This window comes from Anastrepha obliqua, chromosome 3, assembly GCF_027943255.1.
Source record: "Anastrepha obliqua isolate idAnaObli1 chromosome 3, idAnaObli1_1.0, whole genome shotgun sequence".
NCBI lineage: Eukaryota > Metazoa > Arthropoda > Insecta > Diptera > Tephritidae > Anastrepha > Anastrepha obliqua.
In genome coordinates, this window is record NC_072894.1 from 26,138,366 (window position 1) to 26,160,743 (window position 22,378).

The window sequence follows — 22,378 nt, forward strand, 5'->3', positions numbered from 1 at the left end:
TCATGAGTTGCAGGGTAAATCTTTATTATATAAATGTCCCAGTGGGGAAGTTGTAAGTTCTGACGGAACCGGAATCGATACTTGTAAAATTACACCGAGTTCAAGTGGTGTAACACTCAATTATAGGTTTGGCTGAAAAGGAACAGATCTTTCAGTGTTTGTAGATATACAAAAACAACAAGAAAATTCAATAGGAATATGGATTGCTAGCTACTATTTTTAGCTTACTTTCCTTTTAAACACTAAATTAGTTTCATTTATGGGCACCCCTCAAAACACACACTGTCACAATTGTAAAAAACAGGAGGAAAAGGAAACGATTTTCAATTCCTTCTGTGAATGCCCTGCCTTATGGAAGGAAAGAATGTCAACCCTTGGCAAACTACTGTTCGAGAGTCTCGAGCAACTTTGTCTGGTTTAGATGTCAATAACCTAATGGGCTTCTTAAACCGCACAAACTGAATATAGTCAAGCTGTAAATAACCTTTAAACAAGTTGATAGATAGGATAAGGCAATAAAATGGTGCGGAAGCGATAGTTGGATTCTGGATGAATCAAAACTTTAACCAATTCCAACCTCATAGATGAGTGAGTATCGGATTTAGGTCGATACCACACTTCCTCCCACGACAGTCGGTTTTGCGTTACTCGAATTTATATCCGGCCAAGGACTGTCACTCCCCTACATAAGTATATGGGTGATGTTTATGCTGCTGCAACAACAACAATGCCAACATGAGTGAGTATAGGCTTTAGATCGATACCACACTTTTTATTTGTATTGGCTTCCTCTAAGAATCTCACTCCCATAACGTTCATACTCCTACTAAAGTGTTTCGATTTCTCAGAATTTGAATTTATTCATTTCAGTGTTTGTATTGAACTGTAATTAAGAAATTAGCATTTTTACTATTTCTAAGTACGCGTGTATGTACATAAAAATTAGTGGAAGAAACTTGACTGCCTTATAAAATAGAATTTTGCATATATGTACACACAAATATAAAAACAAACAAACTAAAAGTAAACAGAACATGGAGCTAAAACGAAACGAAAGTAAAAAAATTCTAATAAGCGTTAGAAAAACATGAAGTAAGTACTCGGTTAATGGTAGTACTACGTAAGTAAAACATTTTCGCACTGACATACTGAGTAGGCAACAATAATTTGCTGTAACAATTAGCGAAAAAGGTAACTTCCACCAAAACAAGAGTGCCACAATTAAGCAGCTACGAAGGAATAAAAAATATTATAAATAAAAAAAATGATATTATAATAAAAATAAAAATAAAAAATCAAAAAAATGTTAAAAATTATGTATTTGAAAAATTTGCCTTAGTAGAAGCGAACAAAATTCATAACTTAGTTACTTAGTACTGGTCAAGAATGATAGAAACATTTGCCAAGTTGTGCAGTGTTGCCCACCATTTGCTCTTCACAACAAATTTAGTGCTCATTATTCTTTCCACCATGGAACTGGTTAAAAGCCACGGATCGGCTCGGGTCGACTCGGAGAAGCAATAAAAAAGAAAGGGGAAATTGTTATTATATGAAAAAGTTGATTTATGAACGAGTACGTAAACAAGCGAAAAAGACAAAATAAGGGAATCTTCTGGAAGAGCGAAATGCTCTATACAGACAAGAAAGATACAAGGTGACGCCAAATTAATCATCAATTTATTTTTGAATAATTTTTTTACTAAAAAAAAATTAGGTTGAGTGATGAAAATCTTTATTTTGACTTTCAAGCGTCCCATTGCTTATCTGATGGCAATGGATTCGTAATCGAATGTAAGCGATTATACAATTTAAAAGTAATACAATTTTTTTAATATATATTTTGAACTATTTTTGAAAATATTTCACTTTCTCTAGCTCCCAAGAGGCGACCCACACGTTGTATACCGATCCACTGCTTATGTTCCTCAATCAAGAAAACTGCTTACGCCCCAAAACTTTTGTTCCTTCAATCTTGCCTGCAATATGAGTTGCAACAGTTAATATTTCGGCTTTCGTAGAATATTTCCCAAATTTGTATACAATTTTTCGTGATTTGATGTGTCTCTTTGTCTATTTCACAAGCGTAAAAATTATAAATCTTCCGCTTCTCACTCTTGAAAATTTGATGAAACCGTACTTTCATATCCTCCTCATTCATCTCGCTCGTAAACATTAACTCTCTTCAGAATCATAGGTCTATCAATAATAGTGCAATTGGGTTTTCCTTATTTGTTAAGACGAATATGATTTAATAATTCTTCCCAACATCCTCTTCGTAACTTACTGGCGTCGGTTGGGCATAACGGGAGAACTAATTATTCACTTAATGCTCCTTTTGCGCGATGTATTCTTGAATTTAAAGCTTATACGAGCTTTGTATGTATTACACTGTCATTTCTGTTTAAAGGGCAACTTTTTGAATCTTTTGAATTCTACTTTTTAGTTTTTGAATTTTAATTTAAATAATTTTAATTAAATAAATAATAGCATATATACATTTCGCTTGCTATATCCAAGGCGAATTCATATAAGATGGTATTGTCTCATTAGCTAATTGGCACGGTGTACAGAATATAGAAGGTGGGGCCGTCCGAAAACCCTTACTTTATTTTTAGAGAGGTTACTTATTTGGAAATATTCAGTGAATGGCTTGATAATATTGTAATTTTAAGATTAATAAAAATAAAGGCCGTGTGTTGCGTTGTGAGAACCCGAAACATCTCCAAATGCATTTTTTTGCTTTTTTATGCGGAAGACGCCGTGGCAAGAAAGAGGGTGTGTTGTTGTTGTTGCAGCAGCATAAGCATTCCGGGGAACGCTGCTAAAGTGACAGTCCTTGGCCGGATATAAATCCGGGTCGTTCCGGTTACGTAGAACCGACTGTCGTGGGTCGTGACAATGTTTGGTAGTTTTTATTTCTTTCGCCTATTCTTCCTTTTCACAAACAAGTAATTCCCCGTCCTTTTGTTCATGTATTCATGGAGCCTGAGGACACGGCGAATTCAGAAGGAGCAACCTTGTATTCTATCATCTTTGACCTTACATCAGCAGCTTGATCAAATTCAAATTTCAACATGGCGACTAAACACGTAAATAACTCCATACCAAGGCGAATCCACACAAGGTAACTTCGATATAGCAACGGATTTGTTTTATTTCTCGCGATTGCTATTCGGAATGTCAAAGTGCCCTGCTTCCTTGTTGTTTTGTCTCATTTGTTTGTTAACATTCTCATTGAAATTTTGACGCTCAAATCAGCAAATGGCAAAATACATGAAACTGTTGTCGTTGCTCTCCCGTAGTCACCTATGAATTCGCCTTGCCCCATGTACTACACAAAATGGCTTGATCGAACAGGAATTTTTGCCTCATTTGATAAGCTGCTTGCGTAGCGTATTTCGCTCTTAAGTCGCAATAAACAAAAATAAACGCGTTAAGAAGAGCACGCCGACTGTACGAGCAAACATAAGACCACGTAAAAATAATATAGTATGCATACATATACAGACAAAAATTGAATCGGATATCATATAAAACCGAGACAACAACAAATGAGGCGACAACTAGCAGCAAAGCAACTTTAATTAGCGGTATATACTACATACACGTATTATGTACATATTGTATTAACCCGCATACGTACATGGGCACATATATAGCCATATACATGTATGCGTACGTATGTATATAGCTCAATCAAAACGTCGTTCATTATTTTGCTGTTGCCATTTTGAGTTATCAGTCGGGCGTTTACAATAACAAAATTGATAACTACTTCTGTCAACAGTAAACAACATCAAATGCCATCACAATGGCTTAATGGTTTTTTTATTTATTTTTAATTTTTGCTTTTTTTGTTACTTGAAAATTTATCAGAATAAAATTCAAAGCTGCCTTAAAGGCACATTAGCGTTGCGAATGCAAAAGGCAGCGTAGAATGGAAGTGCGAGACATTAGGTTTTTCCTTGTTCTTTACCCGTAAAAAAATAGCCAGTAAAGAAATCGAAAAATTATTATACGTAATAGTTCATGCAAACAGTTAAAACAGTAATATCAGGTAGAGACAGCGAAGTTCTACTGTTAAAACATATTTGTCTCACAGAATTTCTTGAAACACTGCAGTAACACCAACTATCACTTTGAGGTTTGACAACTTAAATTTTATTTTATTGCGCCATTTGCATTAAAAACATAAATTTCTGTACGGATTTCCTCGTTACGTCCATATCTGCCGACGTGATCAATAGCTTTAGTGTTTTTATGATCCGGTTTGCTTCTGAAAACGAAATGTTAGAGCAGCGGCAAGTTATCCAGATAAAAAACGGAAATTTGAAAAATATTAAAACACATTTAGTACGTACTTAGAGGTACATCAAGGCGTTTATATTACTTGTATAAATGCAAAAAATTGCTCTCGCATTTTGATGGGATCGATGTCAAAAATCAAAATTCATCTTCGGTTGAAATGCCAAAATCCGACAATTATCGAGGCAAAAACAAAAATCTCGTTACAAATAATACTAGCCTTGATAGATTCTCCTTGGTGTTGGTGGTGGTGTTACTAACTATAAAGGTTTGGCGCTCTTGTACTTACAAGGGGAAATTGAGAGCGCAGTAACATTTCATTTTGAGGGAAAGTTGAAAGTGTATTGTAAAGCTTTTTCCGAATTTTTCTCAAATCCGTATTCCTCAAGTCGGTGTGCCTGTGTGTGTGGATAAAACATAATTGTTAAAGAGAATTATGTTTTATCCAGCTTAGTACCCGATAAAAAACAAATAATTTTAACTATAATTTAAATGAATGCCAATCTCTGTTCCGTATCGCATACCTAATGAAATGTTTGCTCTCTAAGAAATTCACGTAGCAATGCGCGAATTACCATGTTTCGACGGCGCATTCGTAATTCACTTTGGCAGCTCTCCTTCTTCTTTTTGTTATTATTTTTATTATTATTTTTTGCTATGAACATCGGATATGGAGAAAAATCCAGCTAAAAAACCAATTTTACTTGAAATGGCATGAAAAAGAAGTGAAATTTGCAGTTCGACCTTAAGGTATTTTGTGCTTCCTACTCATCACAGTACCTCATCCAAACCCAGCTCTCAATGTAACCATAAGATGGGCCTGGGTTTATTATGAACCCGTTTTCTGGCCGTACCCGGCCCAGACGTCTACTCTTTCTTCTCGCTCTGGCATCATATTTGAAGAGCTGTGTATAAGCTTCTGCGAATTGGTTAATTTATTTTATACATAAAAAAGATTGAATTAATTTGATCTCCTCTACCATTCTTGAGGTGGTTGATAACCTGACCTGCTCGACATAATAACTTTCCTTGCAATATTTTATTTTTTATTTTTTGCTTCCATTATTGAAATTTTTCTTTTTCTGTTATTCAATGTTTGTTAATTTCGTTTGGGTTTCAGAGCTAATTTCGATCAATTTACGATGAAAACTAGAGAGGACAACGATTTGTTCGTAGTTCGCAAGGTAATTGAGTCTGAACTACTTACAAATGAGGTAATTCGCTCTCAAAATTGTGTATGACGAATTACGTAACTCGAAGTGTAATTGGAAACTGAATTACGAATGAGAGAGCGAACTACGAATGGGGAAACGAATTAGGTGCCATGGAACATAAAATAAGTACGACCTAAATTTTCAAGTTTGTTTCAGTTGATTTATTTACTTGAGATTTTTTTTTTGATATGTCGATTAGTAGATCGACTTCTTCTTCTACTTTTTCAATTATCTTTTCATTTTAACACTCACCTGTTTCGCGTTTGCGTTTACTCGACGATTTTTGTTGCTGCAACTGCTGCCTTTGGTGCTGTTGATATTTGCTAGACTCGGCTGCTCCGGGATAACGTATTGTTGACGCTTGCTGCTTTTTTGTCGTAGTATTGGGTACACTTGCACCGTTTTTATTATTTACAAACTTACTGTTGCTTACGTTGCTATTGTTGATACTATTATCGTCGTTGCTCTCTTTTAGTGGCTGTCTCTGATCCTGAGGCTGATCGCAATTACTGTCGTCGATATAAATAACACTCTGTGCTAAATTACGAGTACCGCTCGCGTTGTCTCTGCTCTCTACTTTAGCTTCAGTAATGACTGTACTCTCACGTCGATTAGAATACTGTTGTTGTTGTGGTTGTTTTTTATCAGCGTCAATAAAACTACTCGGCGAGTGTTTTATATGCGACGAGGATGGATAAACAATTGTTGATGCGGTAGCGGCAGACCTTGCTTGTTGTTGTTGCCAATGGTGCGATCTCTGTTGCGATTGCGACTGATTGTCGTCCTGATGTCTCTGCTGCTGACGAGACCGTTGTTGATGATTATGATGCAAATATGGCGACTGATGGTTATGAGTATGTTCTTGTTCTTGCTGCTGATGCAGGGCCTCGTCTTGCTCTACTTGCACTTGCTCCTGCCGCAGCTGTTGCTGCTGCTGGTGCAGTTCCTGCTCGTATTGAAGTACGCGCCGTTGTTCGCCCTCGTACACGGGGCGACTGGAGTAGTCGAAATCGGACGCGTTCACAAACGACGTTTTCATTTGTATTCGCTAACCGATGTAATGCAAAAATTCTTTGCAATCTAAATGCAATACAATGAAATCGCCACGTCTACTCGTCGGTCGCTGTTATTGCCGTTGAAAGTGTTGGTCGATGCGCCGTATCGCGTTCGTACGAATTATAACAATTTGTTGTTGTTGCCGTTGTCGAATTCAATTTCGCTAAACGTCCTCCACAGCGATTTGCACGCTTGGGTCTCACTGCCAAAAGTGCAGTTGATGGTGGTGTTGTTATTGTTGTCTTTCCACTCAGACTTGTTTTGCTGTCAGCTGTCGGTGTGTGTACGTCAATTGGTAACGCCGCTGCAGCAACAATTTCATTCGTCATTCGTATTCTTTATGTTTATTTATTTACTTTTTATGCTGCCGGCATTTCCTTTTGATTTTATATCTTTGCTCCGTTATTTTGTTTGCAAATGTACATATGTATGTATGTATATTACTCGATATATTCTCGACTCAGTTTGAGTTTGGTTTTTATTTTTAATTTATCTGTTGGCAATTTTAACGCTGCTGACGTTGATATTAACTTTTTTCCATTTTGTTTACATCGTATTTTTTTTTGTTTATTTTGTTTGTTTTATTTTGTTGGATTAAAACTTAAGGGTAAGATTTTTCAAATCGTATTAGTGTCGTTTTAATCTGTGTACTTTAAGGGTTACTAGTGTATTTAAGATATTTTTTTTTCGTTTAAATTACTAATATAATTTACTGAATATATTATAATATTTACAATTCGATTTATTTTTTGTTTGTTTAACACTAAATTTGAAACCAAAGTTGAAGAACAACTGCAAAGAAAAAAGAAAAGTAAAATAAAATTTTATTAATAAATAATTCATTTATTCATTATATATAACAGTCAAGAGAATGCAGAAGGGTTACGCATATCGCGATGCTGCTACCCGGCTCTCAGTGAATTTGAGAGAATCAGCTTTTGATGAACTGACTAGTTGTTTAATTTTGCTTAAATTTTTTATTTACAAACATCTCTTATCTATTCTCTTTTCTATCACGCCTCTGTTTACATGAACCTAACCCTTTTAATTTTTACTTGTTTGTGGTGTAAAGTTTTTAACGTTGTTTACGATTTTTTCTTGTCCCTTCCGCATAGCAGATGATTTCCTATAAGAAGTTTTTTAATGAAAAAAAGTGCTCTTAAATTTGTTGCTGCATGCCGAGGCACCTAAATGGAAAGAAGTACAAGAATGCGAAAAAAATGGACCATATTTACATATTTTTTTTCTGATACGCTAAATAAGATCCATTATGTTATAATATATAATTTTCATAAAGTATTTTATGTACATATGTACATATGTATGTAGATTTATATTATTCTGGTATTGTATGACTCAAGAACTTATTTCAAGGCGCTCTCGGGAGTCACATATGACTCATTAGATGAGAGAGTTGTTAAAAGTCAAAATATCCTGCAATGCAGAAGTTTTCACTCAAAATCGGTCATCAAATCTACATTCTCGAGCTATAGTAAATTAACTGCTGTTGTTTTTGTAACAGTTTACCAAAACCTGCCAGTGCGAAAAAGCCACCGTTTGTAAGTTAAGGGTAAGGGAACAGACGTTAGACTTGCCAAAATCACGAAAAATAGACGTACATATAATATATATTTACATATATTCGTCCAAGGATTGTCACTTCAGAAGCACTCACCAAACAATTATGGAAGCAAAGCCAAATTACTTCAAGAAGGAGTATTTGAGTATATCCTGAAATCTAAAACAAACTGCAGGTGTTACCACTCAGTACCACAAGCACAGCACTCAGACACAATTAAGTGCATTGTACTGCAATCGGCTTCCTTTTTTAATTTTATTTAAATCTACTCAACCTCCGAAGAAATCTGAGTAGATCTTGTTTATACATCAGTGCCAAAGACCTCAAGCCTGATTCGAGCGATGGCGGGGCAGACGCACAGAAAATGGTCCACCGTCTATCCTCCTCTCCACATGCTGGGCAGAGTGCACTGTCCAAAGTGCTTTCCTTTTCAATGTGCTTCGCCCATAGAAAATGGTGTGTCATCAGTCCAAGCAGCTGGAGGAAATGCGACAGTCGGTCGGACATGACAGGTAACATCAGTTTAGTCCATCTGCAGCCCCTCTCAGCCTGCCAAGCTTGCTTGTGGGTTAGAGTAACCCGTTTGCTAACCGTGCCTTTGATGGCTGCAGAAAGGAGTGGCAGAACGACCTCCGGGCCAAAGAAGTTGGCCTCAGAGCCCATTCAAGCTAAAAAGTCAGAGATCTCGTTACCCGCAAACGGGTGCTTTGCCCTCAGAATATCAACGTGATTTTCCATGATGCTAATTTACAAAGTTTGCCATGGAAAAGGCAGATGCGCTAATGACAGTGAGTTGAAATATAATTAATGAATTCACTGAATTCACGACGAAGCTAAACAAAAAAAATTCGATAACGCTGATGCCACACATCCTTTAAATTTTCTCACATCTACGGGTTTCTTATCAAAAAATTCAATTCGCTCTTTCAAATTGGGAAGTAATTTCATACAAAAACAACAAAGCAAAATCGCGAAGAAATTGCATAAAAAACCACAAGGCAAAGTTGAAACTCACTTAAAAGGTAGAATCTAAAGGCAGAGGCCCAGTCAACTAGTAAAATAAGAATGTGTTAGAGTATCGAAAATTAAAAGAGGAAAATCGGTGGTGTAACCTCCCAGTAACGAATAAAAACTTCAAGTACCGTTGTAATCAGCATAAAAATTCTATCGTCGTTTTTGGCTTTTGTACTAGCGAAACGGAGCATATTATTTGCTCATACTTTTGCCTTTTTAGCTCAATATTCAAATTTCTAGTCAAAAGCCTAAATCACTTACTTGAAGTTTTATAGTCATACATAAGTCGACAAATTTTCTGATAATTTCAAGAAATATCAGTCAATACTACGTCTGGACATTTTGTCGTTGTTGTAGCAGCATAAACATTGCCCATACATGGACGGTGAATGCTGCTGAAGTGACAGTCCTTGGCCGGATATAAATTCGGGTCGTTCCGGTAACGTAGAAGTCACTGTTATGGGAACGAGGATATTTTTGTTGTTGTTGTTGTTGTTGTTGTAGCAGTATCTTCGCCCTGTCAGTGTAGTGTAATTACCGGTCGTTTTCGTCTAGCTCATCTAACGGTAGGCCCAGGAAACTAGCTGTTTCGACGGGTTGAGTCCAAAGGGAGAGAGGTGTTAGATGAGTGGGTTTAATGGGGCATGTGAAAAGGTGGTTAGTGTCGTGCGGGGTGCCTTCACATGCTGGACATATGTTTAGTATGTCGGGGTCGATTCTGGATAGGTAGGAGTTTAACCTGCTACAGTATCCAGAACGTAATTGTGCCGTTCCCATGGCAGCCGGTTCTACGTTACCGGAATGACTCGGGTATCGATATCTGGTATCAGTTTATAAATAAAACGCATAAAGGCGTTGATATTAACGGTTGAAGTTGATTTGGTTGAAGTCTACATGTATATACATTATATAATATATATATGTCACCTACACCCTTTTTGGGTGTTTAGCCGAGCTCCTCCTTCTACTTGTGGGCGCAAGTCCAACTCTTCCTCCTACTTTGTTCCTTCAGTTTCTGCCTTTTCATGGCAGAAATACACTCGGCTCTTAGCCATTGCCTGCCGAGGGCCGACCGCTATTAGAAAAAACTTGCACCTTTCATTTTGGTACTTAATGTGCGGAGACTCTGGCCTACGCACTCCCGAATGGTAGTCATGCACCAACGCATTCGGCTACGGCGGCCGCCAAATACATATATATTTAAAATCTATTATAAAATTTAAAAAATCTTAATATTAATACAGTTTTCAATACTCTGCACAACTTGGAGTTGTAAACAAAACTTTATTTAATTATTTTTTCAATATTTTTTTCCACCAAAATCGTATTCATATTGACTTGTAACTTTCTACTTTAGTTTATTTTCGCTTGATCTTCTTTATGGTATTTTCTTTTGTCTGCAGGAGAATTTCTTTTTGTACTTTTCAACCGAATAAACACTAATAGAACTCCGAAAACACACAGAACAATCAGTTCAGACGAAACAATAACAACCAAACAGAATATACATATACTTTTCACTTTAGCTAGACGTAGTAGTCAGAAAGATTTTGGTGAGGAAAACTTCCAACACAAATACGAAATGTAGTGTAAAAAGTGTCGTGCGAATTAAGAAAGGAGAGCAGTAAAGCAAAACCAGAAAATGTAGAAGAGATTTCACAAAAGCCGGTTTGTTTGCCGCAGACGCTTGTTGGTTGGGTTGGCAGTTGGACCGTTTGACGAAGGTGGGTAGGTAGGCAGGTTGGTGGACTGGATTGCCGGCTGCTCGACTCTCGGCTTTTGCTTTGCTTTGCTGGCTGACGGGTTTACTTTACTGGCTGGGTTTTCAACTGCCGCTGGGAGGGCTAAGAAACAAGATTTTATTGTTGTATTTACTGCTGACGCGGTATGTATGTATGTATATGGAGCCAATGAGGCTGCAAAGTGGAAAGGTGCTCTCGCGTCTGTAGGCAGACTATATGTTTGTATGCATGTACGTGCATATAAGTAGATGTTTATATGTGCCTGTATACTCGACAAAAAATGTGTGTACGTTTATGGAGCAAAAACCAGAAACTACGCAGCACAAACGACACTTAGTACGTATGTGCATACACATGTACATCCATGAAAGCATCCGAGTATGTGGCCAAAAACGATAATGACGGCAGTGTGGGCCTTTTGGGCGAGTCACAATCTGCCTGCTGCTCGACTGGTTACCTTAAATCGCTATGTAAGGCGTTGTTTTTATTTATTTTTATCTTCCATATATTGTTCGTCGTCGTCGCATTAACACAATTTTCTCTTCCTATCATCGCAGTCTCTATGGCTATGGCGCAGTCTTTCGCTAAGAAAAACAACACAATTCTGCACGGAAAAACATCACACTTCCTTTATAATAAATAAAACCTAAATTTTCTTAGTTTTATATAAAGGTTGTGTATACCAATGCACTTCTCTTCTCTTACAAAAACACCTCTTTAATTGGAACACACTTGGAAATTTTTCAATTAAAAACACGCGTGTTTCATTTCACTCACTATCGCACACACCTTTCTGCACTGTTGTCCTCAATGCTGCAACGCACAAAAGCTCCTTGGTAGCCGCTGGTGTTAATAAAAGGTGCGGCTGCTACCACTATCACTTTTGGCAAAATATACTGCCACCACCACCAAATTGGTACAATTAATTGCTTCACAGCTTGATTATTAGTTGGATATTGCTGGCTGCTAGCTGCTGTCTAACTGGCTTGGTGGCTTGTTGGTTTGCTTGCTCGGTTGGCTTGACTTTCTTCAAGCACCGAACGGGCCACTTTTCAACCGCGAACTTGAGTGTCCGCATTCGTCGATGTTGTGATTCACTCTGAATCATTGTGTAAGGCAACGAGCGACAACTACCAAGTTCCAACAATTTAACTAACTGCCTTGCGCCAGTCCACCATCCAGGCGCATCAGCAATATACCAGGCGGGCGCAGAGCCGATATAAAAGCAGAAAAGGATAACGTGGAAAAACAATCAAAGGTAACGATGGTTGTATGTTTTCCCTTGAATTTCCATTTTCCTCAGCTTTCGGAATCAAATTTTCTCTGTGGCTCATTTGTGCATAATTTACTCTCTTTTTTACTCTCTCTCTCTCTCTCTCTCGCTATTTCTATGATTCCGTAACTGTATTGCTCGTTAACTAGCTCTTTTCTCCATACAGCGCATGTTCATTATACACCTCGCTACTTTCGTGCTAACTGCCGCAATTACTGTTGCTGCTGCGACCTCCCAATGTGGCTACTCTCTAAAAGACTCGTAAGCAAATGTGTAGTTATGGATGTGTGCATCTCATGTTGCCCCCAATTGTTGTTAGTTGCTTTTGCAGTAAAGATTGCTGTTGCTTTTAGCAGCAATCCCCTAATTCGAATCTAAAACCCCACTAACTCTTGTACAGGGTGGCTATTGCTTCTGTATTGTATGTTTTTTTTTTTTTTTTTCAAGAAAAGGGCGCCTGAAAGGCATTTTGTATGCGCGTAGGCGACTGAGAAGCGGAGCAGAGCAGAGGAAGACCAGCCTAAACACGTCGCATAGAGCGGACAAAACAAAAACTTCAAGAGGCACGCATTAAGGACACATAAATATTTGCATGTAGCAGGTTTCTCTTGCTCTCTCACTCTCCTGCCCACTCTGTACTCACTTTCACGCTGTGACTCGTCTAAAGAAAGGATGTGGAGCGTTAATATTTAGGTGTTCGGCGACATACAAAATTATTCTCCGGGTAAACGGCAACCGGCAACAAGAACAACTGTTGGTAACAAACTAAAAAAAAAAACAACACTCTTATTCATAAGCACGCATCAATTTACATCAAAAGCTTTAATATTGCGCCATTGTCAGTATACAAATAACAACTAGAATTCAATTAGAAACCTAGAAAATTTCGCAACGAACTGTTAACTATGTAAGTGTGGTTATGGGGTTTTTTGGGAAAACTTACGCAAATTATTTATTTAATGCCTTTTTATTGCGACTAAAATCGTAAATTGATATGACGAATTATCAGGAAACTTGTGAAATTGCAGCAAATAGCGTTTCACATAAAATTGTTCCAAATACTATAACAAAAAATTGGATTGACATTTTCTAACGAAGAAATAATAATAGTGTAAATAAAATTCAGTTTCACGAGAAGCAGATGGCAATGGAGCAATGCTGTGCTATTAATTTCATTCACTCGAATATAAAATTCCTTCTTTTTGTGAACTATCGTGGAAACGCCCCAACCTTACCAAGTAATTTTCGTCAATTCGACGAACACCGTTGCTCTTTTTTCCATTTTTCACCCATTCACTTGTCATATTGGACTCTTTCTTTCCTTCTTGTTATGGTTTATGGTTATTGCAAATTAGTGTAGAAACCTCTTAAGCTAAATTTTTTCCGAAAAAAATGCCATTGTAGACGAAGATTGCCCTTTTTTTAAAGTCAGTTGAAATAAATTTTAAATGGCTTTATTTCATGCTACGTTAAGAGTTTAATTTTTACTCATTCTAGAAAAATTATTTCTCAAGTTGCAACCTTACTAAGAACTGTCTAAGTCGGTACTCCACTAGTGTTTTTCGTTATTTAAAGGACCAGAGGGAGAGAGGGAGAGAAAAATGAGGAGCCCTAGTAAAAAATGTATGACGTAACTGGGGTCATCACAGCCGTTTGTTTACAAAAACAAAACTGAGATTGTGTTGGTGATATACGAAAAAATCAACACAGTTAATCTTCATGTATGTTTCTTCGTTGCAGTCTGAACGACTGATTGGACGAGTATGTGAATGCGTGTGAACTGAGCCGACAGAATATTGCTGCCGAATCGCCGGTGACGTGACAGTAGAAGTTGCTCTCTCAATTTCGTGTTTCACCATACTTGAAGGCCAAATCTAGTAATCTATAATCCTTGAGAAGGGGCCAGAAGTATACATGAGTTAATTTTTTCGTTCCCACGACAGTCGGTTCTACGTCAGTGGAACGACTCGGATTTATATCCGGCCAAGGACTGTCACTTCAGCAGCATTCAACAACAACAACAACATGTGTATTACGTGCATAATTCTACCTAACATCATCTGCTTAGAAAGCTAACGAAACACGAAGATACCTCCACGGAACATTAAAATTTATTCATTCCAAAAGTAGTTGACAGTCATAAACCTCTTGGATAAGGCAAAAAATAAAAGTTAAAGATTATATTGACCTCCTTTTGTCGGGCGATTTCAGGATTCGAGAAACCCAATGAACGTGAGGCAAATCTGAGAAACACCTTCTGCTCTATGCTATCAACAAGGAACTGGTGGAAAGGGCGCCAGATTATTGCAGCATACTCCAGATGCGAGTGAACAAAAGAGGTATAAAGCAGTTTTATGGTGTACAGATCGGTAAATTAAGTGTTATTACGCCGTTTTTGATATTTAAAGAAAGTTATGATCGCAGACACAAAATAATATAATTTACCTAGTTCGGATTGGAGTTTCATCATATCTGCAGTATTCTTAACGACTGAATAAGTCTTCTGATCGTCGGTGTATAATAGAAAGTTGGCGAATGAAAAGCAAGAAGCAATGTTATTTATAAACAGATAAACAGCAATGGACCCAGAATGCTACCTTGTGGTACGCCATAGGTGGGGAAAAAGGATTCAGATTGAACATCATCGAGTGCGACATTTATTTGTGGTGAACGCATGTTTTCTTTCTTTAGCCATACTGAGCGAAACTCTTCTTTTTTCCCTTGAGATTGTGTCGCATTTGAGAGGGGCAAGTCTCGCAGTCTGCAATGGCTAATGGGAATGCCTGTTAGCATTCTTAGTTTATGTTTTGCGAAAACTATAAGCTACTTAAATATTTGCTTGGCTTTTCTCACCACCGTGCCTTTGGTCTCCTGAGATTTTCTTTAAAAAATGTTTATGCATCTATCAGATTCTTTGCTTCCGTTAAAACTTTTATGGCACGCGATCCACAGGAGCCGCATATGATTGTGTACTGCTAAGGTGTTTAATCCCTCTACTGACTGCAGGACTAATGAGAACTTTACTACAAAAAATAATAGAAACCTTCAATCAAGTATGGGCTGTGTACTTATGTGCTACCTGGAACTATATTTTTTTATTGGACTCCTACTTTGAACAATTTTTTTTTTCAAGCCAAAAAAGTTGGCTACATGTTGACTTATTGTGAGCATTAAAATTCCAAAAACAAAAATTCCAACAAAAAAAAATTAAATAGAGAACACTTTGAAGAGAGAGGACATACTCATGAGTATCTGCTATATGTACATGGACACGTATAGAGAAATGAAAGTGGTTTTTCCTATGAATAACTTCACTACTTCCACGAATGCTTGCACTGGAGGATAAACGAGCCGTCGGGGACTGAGTGAAAGAAATTGGTTTTCCCCACACGTCAGCACTTGTAGTTGAGAAGGAACAACTCTTGATTCTGGGATTACAATCGAAATAGAGTTTACTGCGAGCGCTACCACCACTTCGGCGCTCCTTTGCTTTCACTCAATGAAAACGAGAGGTCGATACATTGACAACGTGGCATAAGACAAGCGTCAAGTAGCGGAGGCCGCGCAAAACCAACAACACAACTAGTGACTAAAATTTCCCTGCAATTCATTGAGCGCGATTGTCATACTCCGTGTTAGTGCACGTGCGTGTGTGTATACATATCTTTGTAACTGCGCAAATTGAACATTAAAAAGATATAATAGGAGTCGGTGTAGGCGGGTGGTGCCTATGCTTCACGCTGATTAGGAAAACACTGAATGATATGAAGTTATATTTGACTGCAACATGTTTGACGGGTCATGGGGAAAACACGTTAATAAACAGGCAACAAAAAAGGAAAGAAATTATACAAACTGGGGAAACATATGGAAGGCACCGAAAGGATGTACATACGTAAATATCTAAGTGGGTGCATTGTAATCAAGTATTCGAAGCGATGACAGCTCACTAATACTAGAATTTATCAAAATAAATCACAAACATATTTAATTAAGGTTAGGTGCACAAGAGATTTATTTAAGTTAAAATTTAGACTCACATTTTCCATCTCCTGCTTGCGCTGGTTTTAAGTTTCTATGGGAAAGCAATATATGTACATGGTTATTTCCACCATTTAAATTGTTAAAGGAAAGTTTCAAAACAACACTACTTGCCCCCTGAGCACGAAAACCCACGCAATCTAAAAATATGAACACAGTTACCCTCAACACACACACTCGTACATATGTACATATGTATGTAACCTCAAATAGTAAACACGAAACCTCGTCAACCTTATTTGATACATACATACATACATACATCCATACATACATACATGCATATGTGAATACTATTAAAAGTTTTGCGCACTGAGCTCTAAAGAAATACAGTTGAATTTCGGTTAAAGTAATTCCCATCGATATAAATTTATTTGTGACATATCTTTCTTTTCATTTTTTTTTATTATAGGCTTGGCTGTGGTTTTGGTTTCAAAACGCGAACGAATTTTTCGTAAGTGGTCGAACAGGTTTAGCCACTATGAACGACATATTATTTCAGGGTGCTAAGTAGAGAATATACAAATATACTCTTCAAAAGTTTTATAGGTTCTCTGTGGACACTAAACAAAAATTCAGGACTGGACTAAGATTATACAAAGTATGCTATTTATGTATGTATATATGTACATGCTATGACTTACCAAAATTAAAGGCTTTGGCTAGCAATCAACTCAATTCTATACCGCCGAAATGAACTGGACTTAAATCGGGCCAAGAGCCATCACTCTAGTCGCATTTCCCATTGGCCTATGGCGAATGTTTGGTTCGTAAAGAATTTCATGAGCGAACAAAACGCACACCTACATAACTGTAGAGGGTAAAATTTTCGAACGAGTGCTGGTCGAAATGGAATAAAACAAATTTAAATTGTCCAATATGCACAGTGAGGGTAAAGCAAATATTGTTGGGTACTCGGAAAGTGAAAATTCTTTTAAGGGGGAACACCACTGTGATTTTTCAAAAAAAAATTGTTTTTTTTTTCATTTTCTTAAAGTAGATATATTCAAAAATATGTAAAAAAAATGTTACTTAAAATCTTGAAAATTGACGAAGTTATACCCTATACAATAAGTGCAGGTAGTGAGTTACAACGGCCAATGAAAACTTGAAACGACTTTTCTGACCTCGATTTCTCGAAGACTTATGAACCGATTTTAATTTTTTTTTTCAATTTTTGTACATGTTTTGGCTACAGTCGTACATAGTCGTTCGAAAACACAAAAAAGGAAAAAACACAAATTCATTTTTCAAACTCATTTCTCTTAAAAAAAAATATATAAAAAAATCCCCATCATGGCTATCATTGATGTATAGATTAAGAATTTTTTTTAGATTTTTGCTTTCAGATGATTTTTCACCGCTGTATCGTGGCCACCAGCATTAATATCAATAACAATTGTAATTTTTAATTTTTTTTAATAAAAATTTGTGTCAGTATAGGTGAATATATCGCACTTGTTACGTTAAAGCGTAACAACTCAAAATCTGAACATTTTCAGTAGAGACGAAAAACTGTGTCCGTAAATATTCATAATATAGGTATTACAAGGGAAAAAATATGTAATTGCACGAAAATATCATTAAAAACAATATAACGGTTGTTTCATTATTATTTGTTTAGTAGTTGCGCTAAAATAACAAATTTTTGAGTGGTTACTCTTTTCCTTTTCTTTTTGAGTTGTTACGCTTTAACGTAACAAGTGCGATATGTTAAATAAATTATAATTTGTCCAATCCTCAAGTAATCATCTACTTACAAAAAAAAAATCATGAAAATCACTTAATTTTCACACGTTCACAGTGGTGTTCCCCCTTAAGATTTTTTAGTACACCATCGAGCACCCAGATTAGGGTTGTTGTTGTTGTAGCAGCATAAACATTTCCCATAGATATACGCGGAATGCTGCTGAAGAGACAGTCCTTGGTCAGATATAAATCCGGGTCGTTCCGGTTACGAAGAACCGAGTGTCGTAAGAACGCTTTAGTACATTGAGAGTATGCTATTTGTTATTGTTGTAACATACTTCTGGGGAATGGTTATGCTTTTAAAACGCTTTTTGTTATTGTTGTAACAGCATATTCATTACCGATAAGTATGATGGGAGGAGTGCACCTGAAGTGACAAAGCTCTTGACTGGATATAAATCCGTTCCATTAACGTTAAGCAAACTTTCGTGGGAGGTTATTTTGCATATTTAAATATGTAATATGTAAAAATAAATCGACAAATTTTAGGCTACCGCTAAACATGGCAATAAAATGCTTGCGTAAGCCTGACAATCCAATGATTCTCAGAACGTATTTCAATAGCAATCACACTATGCATGCAATGTAATTTTCGAAACTTTTTGGAAATGAAGTTTAATTTTCGGCTACTGCTTTTTGACTGCCCACACTGCGGCGGTGATGTAGTTTTTCAAATTAAACTGCAACTATGTGAATGGTTTTTCAGCAACTTTTCGTCAATTCAAGTGTTATTATTACCATGAAAATTATTTAATAGTAAAATTGTGGATTTAAGTATCTTAAAATTTAAAGCTTACATCTCTGAGACGATTTGGGTGTCTGAAGCGATCAGTTTTATTTATTTATAAAAAAAAAAATAATTCAATGACAAATGTCCCATGCAACACGGTCAGGAAAATTAAAGGCCAACATTTTAGCAAGAACAACTTTATTAGTGACAGATAACTGTGAAGGATCTCTTTGTTTCGTTTTTTCGTGACCTTTTTTACCTAGCTCACAAATTTTAACATACATTTTCAAGCTTACCATCCTCGCTGTTTGTGAAATATGATTCCTAATAATTTGAGTATTTCTCGAAATCCATTACCTTGTCATATCCATTGTACAAAAATATAAGTAAAAACACTCTTATTCTTTCTATTTTTTGACAGACACCCTTTGTGTGGGTTTGACAGGCAGTCAAGTGTGCGATGGTGCGAGTGGTTAGTCTTTTTGCTTGAGTGTATGTGTATTGGCGGTGTTGCTATACCAAATTACAATTTTTATGGTAACATTAAAAACAATACAATATCCACAAAAAACATAGAAAGTAATATCTTTGACTTGGAAAATTTACAATGGCAAATATTTTTAAAATATTTCTTACCTATAATAATGAGCTTTATTGAGGAATATACGAATTTCTACGTCATTTTTGATAGGATTTTCTATGAATTTTAATCACTTTTATGCAACCGCGGTATGCCTTTTGGAATCGGGTCATCTCAGCTGTGGGCGATTTTTGACAACCATAGTTTAGAGTATTTTTATTTAGTAAGTTTCGCCAATCTAGTTTCATTACAAAACTCGCTACCTCTACATGAGGACGTTGATCACACTCAAATCTCTCACAAGATGTAATTGAAATTTAGGCCGCTCATCACAGACCTCATATGTTTTATTTTATTTTTTTATATACGAAATTTTCATATTTTCATTTATACGAAATTTTTGTGGTGGCAATATTATAAAATTAAAAAAAAAACAAAAACGAAGTTTCTTCTAGCCCCATTAGCCTATTTTTTACGCATAAAGGCAGCGAATACATAAATTTACTAATTTATTTATTATTTTTCATTTAATTAGCCTTTTTTTGTTTGTTCGAAAATGAAAGGAATGCTTTCAACAGACTTTTTTTTAATGAAATACCCTCGTAAAAATACATCTACAATAATTGTTCCCCATGCACTAAAATTGACAGTTCGCATGCGTTAGCTCAATGCAAATGGAATGTGGGATGAATCCGTCGCTACCAAGTACAAGATCTGACACTGGTCGATCTATTAACCGAACGGAGGTATCCCAGCAGCGAAACCGGATGCCATCTCCATCAATCAGGAGCCACAAACCTCCTCGGCACTTTAAGTCGGGAGAATCGTCCAAAGGGTAGTCGGAGGAGGGGCAAACGCGCGACTGTCCTGCCGCCCGGACAACCTGCAGCATTGGATGATCCCAGAAGGACTGGTTTGCGCGGCACGTAAGTTAAATGGTACCTGCGCTACCTGAAGCAATGGCTTAAGAATGTGCCTCAACAACTCTATGCAGCATCGGAAAAAGAACTAAGAAGCGGATTGAGTTGCAGCTCCTACATGCCGAGCTACCCAGGGATGATATCAATAAAGTCATTAAATTTGAGAAGAAGTTCAGAATTGAACTGGACGATAAAGTAATTTTGAGTACACCTACACTTGAAACGAAACTACAAAAGTATGCCCTGGTATACAGATGGGGCGAAGTCACCAGAAGACATAGGCGCTGAAATATATGGAGTTACAAGAGGTAGGAATTATCTTATGTTAAGAGTATTTTGCGAGCCCAAAAAAATTAATAGTAAAAAAAATTGAACAAATTGCGTGCTCTTATTTATTTGGGTGAGGCTATATACGTAAACTACTATGACACCTTCAGCAAACATACTTAAGTTCTTACGTAACGTATGTTAAGTTTATGTCTAGACTATTTGCACTATTAGACTGTAACTTAGTTCAGAGAATATAAAAACAATCAATTTTAGCGATGGCTTATTTCGGTCCCTTCAAATTATCATAACACGACATTTCCATTTTTCTACGTCTCTGGTTAGCGCCATATTAAAACTTGCAAGCTTGTGTTTTGAACTTTTTTGGACATTTTGCTTTTTGAGGGCAAATGCTATCAATTTCTTAGAAATTTAGTTATTGGTTAATTTTAACTGAAAAAGTGAACAGAACTTGGGAGATTGGGCAACCGGAAAACCTGGGTTAAATAAGTATAGACCTGCGGTAGCTGTACATACACACCACGAAATATTCTAACATTATTTATACGTACGCATAGTCACTCTGTGCGCAGTAATGACTGCTCCGGTCTTGTTGTGTTGTACCTTTGCTGCACTTTCTCAAACCAAGAGCTGAAAATGCAATACAAACATTTGCAATTGAAGCTTCACAATCACTTTGTTCGTTGTTTTTACTTATTTTTTTAACTACATTCTACACTCTTAGCCGTATCCGCCTTTCCAATAGCTCTCACAGCTACATTTGTTCACCATTTACTTGATTTTTTATTTTCTCAGATATTCAACTTGTCAAATAACTATAATTTTGGTCGGTATACGACTTTTTAGGTATTCATATTTCTAAATTTACATACTTTTCAATTGTTTCACTATTAACCATAACGTAACTTGTGGTTTTCGATATTGTGAAAATTTTATCAACTATGACTTTGCGACCGACCGACAACCGTGTATGTACGAGTACGTCTAGGTTACGAAACTTTTGTTTTAATATTCGTACATATATTTTGAGTATATTTGTGTAAATTAAAGTGTACGTAGCTAGGTATACTTTGGTTTTTTTGCTTTACACTATATTTTTAATAATAGATACCAAACTCTGCTTTACTAATTTCACGCAAACAACGCGTACACGCGACACGTCCACCAATACTCAACGACGATTCGACAAAAATGTAGTGAATTCGGCACTAAAACGCAGAGATGTATTTTGTGCTCGTCAATTATAGCATTGAAAGCCAGTTTGTTATTGGAAATTAAGCACAGAAAATTAGTTTTAATAAAAACAAACAAAAAATATTACCTCTTTACATTTATTTTAATATATATTTAACTTGTGTATTAAAAAATTGTTTGATAACACATTTCAAAATGCATTAATCTAAAACCTTTCTGCAACACGTAAACCCTGAAATTGTAAATAATAATGGCCGAAAGCATCAGCCGAAGCATCTCGCTTGCACTTATCAGTTCATCCATCATCAATGAATATTATTCTTGCTTTCTCACCCTATCTCACAAGGCGAGTTTATAGAAGGTGAAGTCACTGAAGCGCGAAGAAAATTTGCATCTATTTTGTTTTTGCAATTGCTAGATTGAATTATGATGGCACATCTACAAGGCAATAGAAGAACAGCAAAAAAAATATAACGTGAATTTTGCTATTGCTTGAAATCTCTAGAATGTCAAATTTGCCAGTGGCGTGAATTTAGTGGATATAAGAATTCTCTAACACCACGTTTATACAAGGCAATTTTTATGGGGGCAGCTCGTAAATTGTGAAAGTAGGAAAGGAGAGGCCACTAAGTTGTTCGTGCTCGGTCAAACACTTTGTGTTTGCATTATTCTCAATGTCGTTATAAGATGCAG

General features: G+C 36.5%; 1 protein-coding gene across 4 annotated transcripts in view; it reads right to left on the minus strand.

Moving 5' to 3' along the window:
• Positions 1-21,692, minus strand: part of LOC129242949 (G-box-binding factor-like) — a 114,697-nt gene extending 93,005 nt beyond the window's left edge. For 2 of the 4 annotated variants that reach the window (XM_054879915.1, XM_054879916.1), the window contains exons 1-2: positions 21,043-21,692; positions 5,772-7,367 (exon numbers count right to left, since the gene is read on the minus strand). In XM_054879915.1, coding sequence (XP_054735890.1) covers positions 5,772-6,558 — 787 coding nt within the window. In that variant the 5' untranslated portion in view covers positions 6,559-7,367; positions 21,043-21,692. Of the gene's footprint in view, positions 1-4,660; positions 4,704-5,771; positions 7,368-21,042 lie in introns of those variants that run through there. The other 2 variants (XM_054879917.1, XM_054879918.1) reach the window with 2 other exon arrangements.
• Positions 21,693-22,378: the final 686 nt, after the last annotated feature.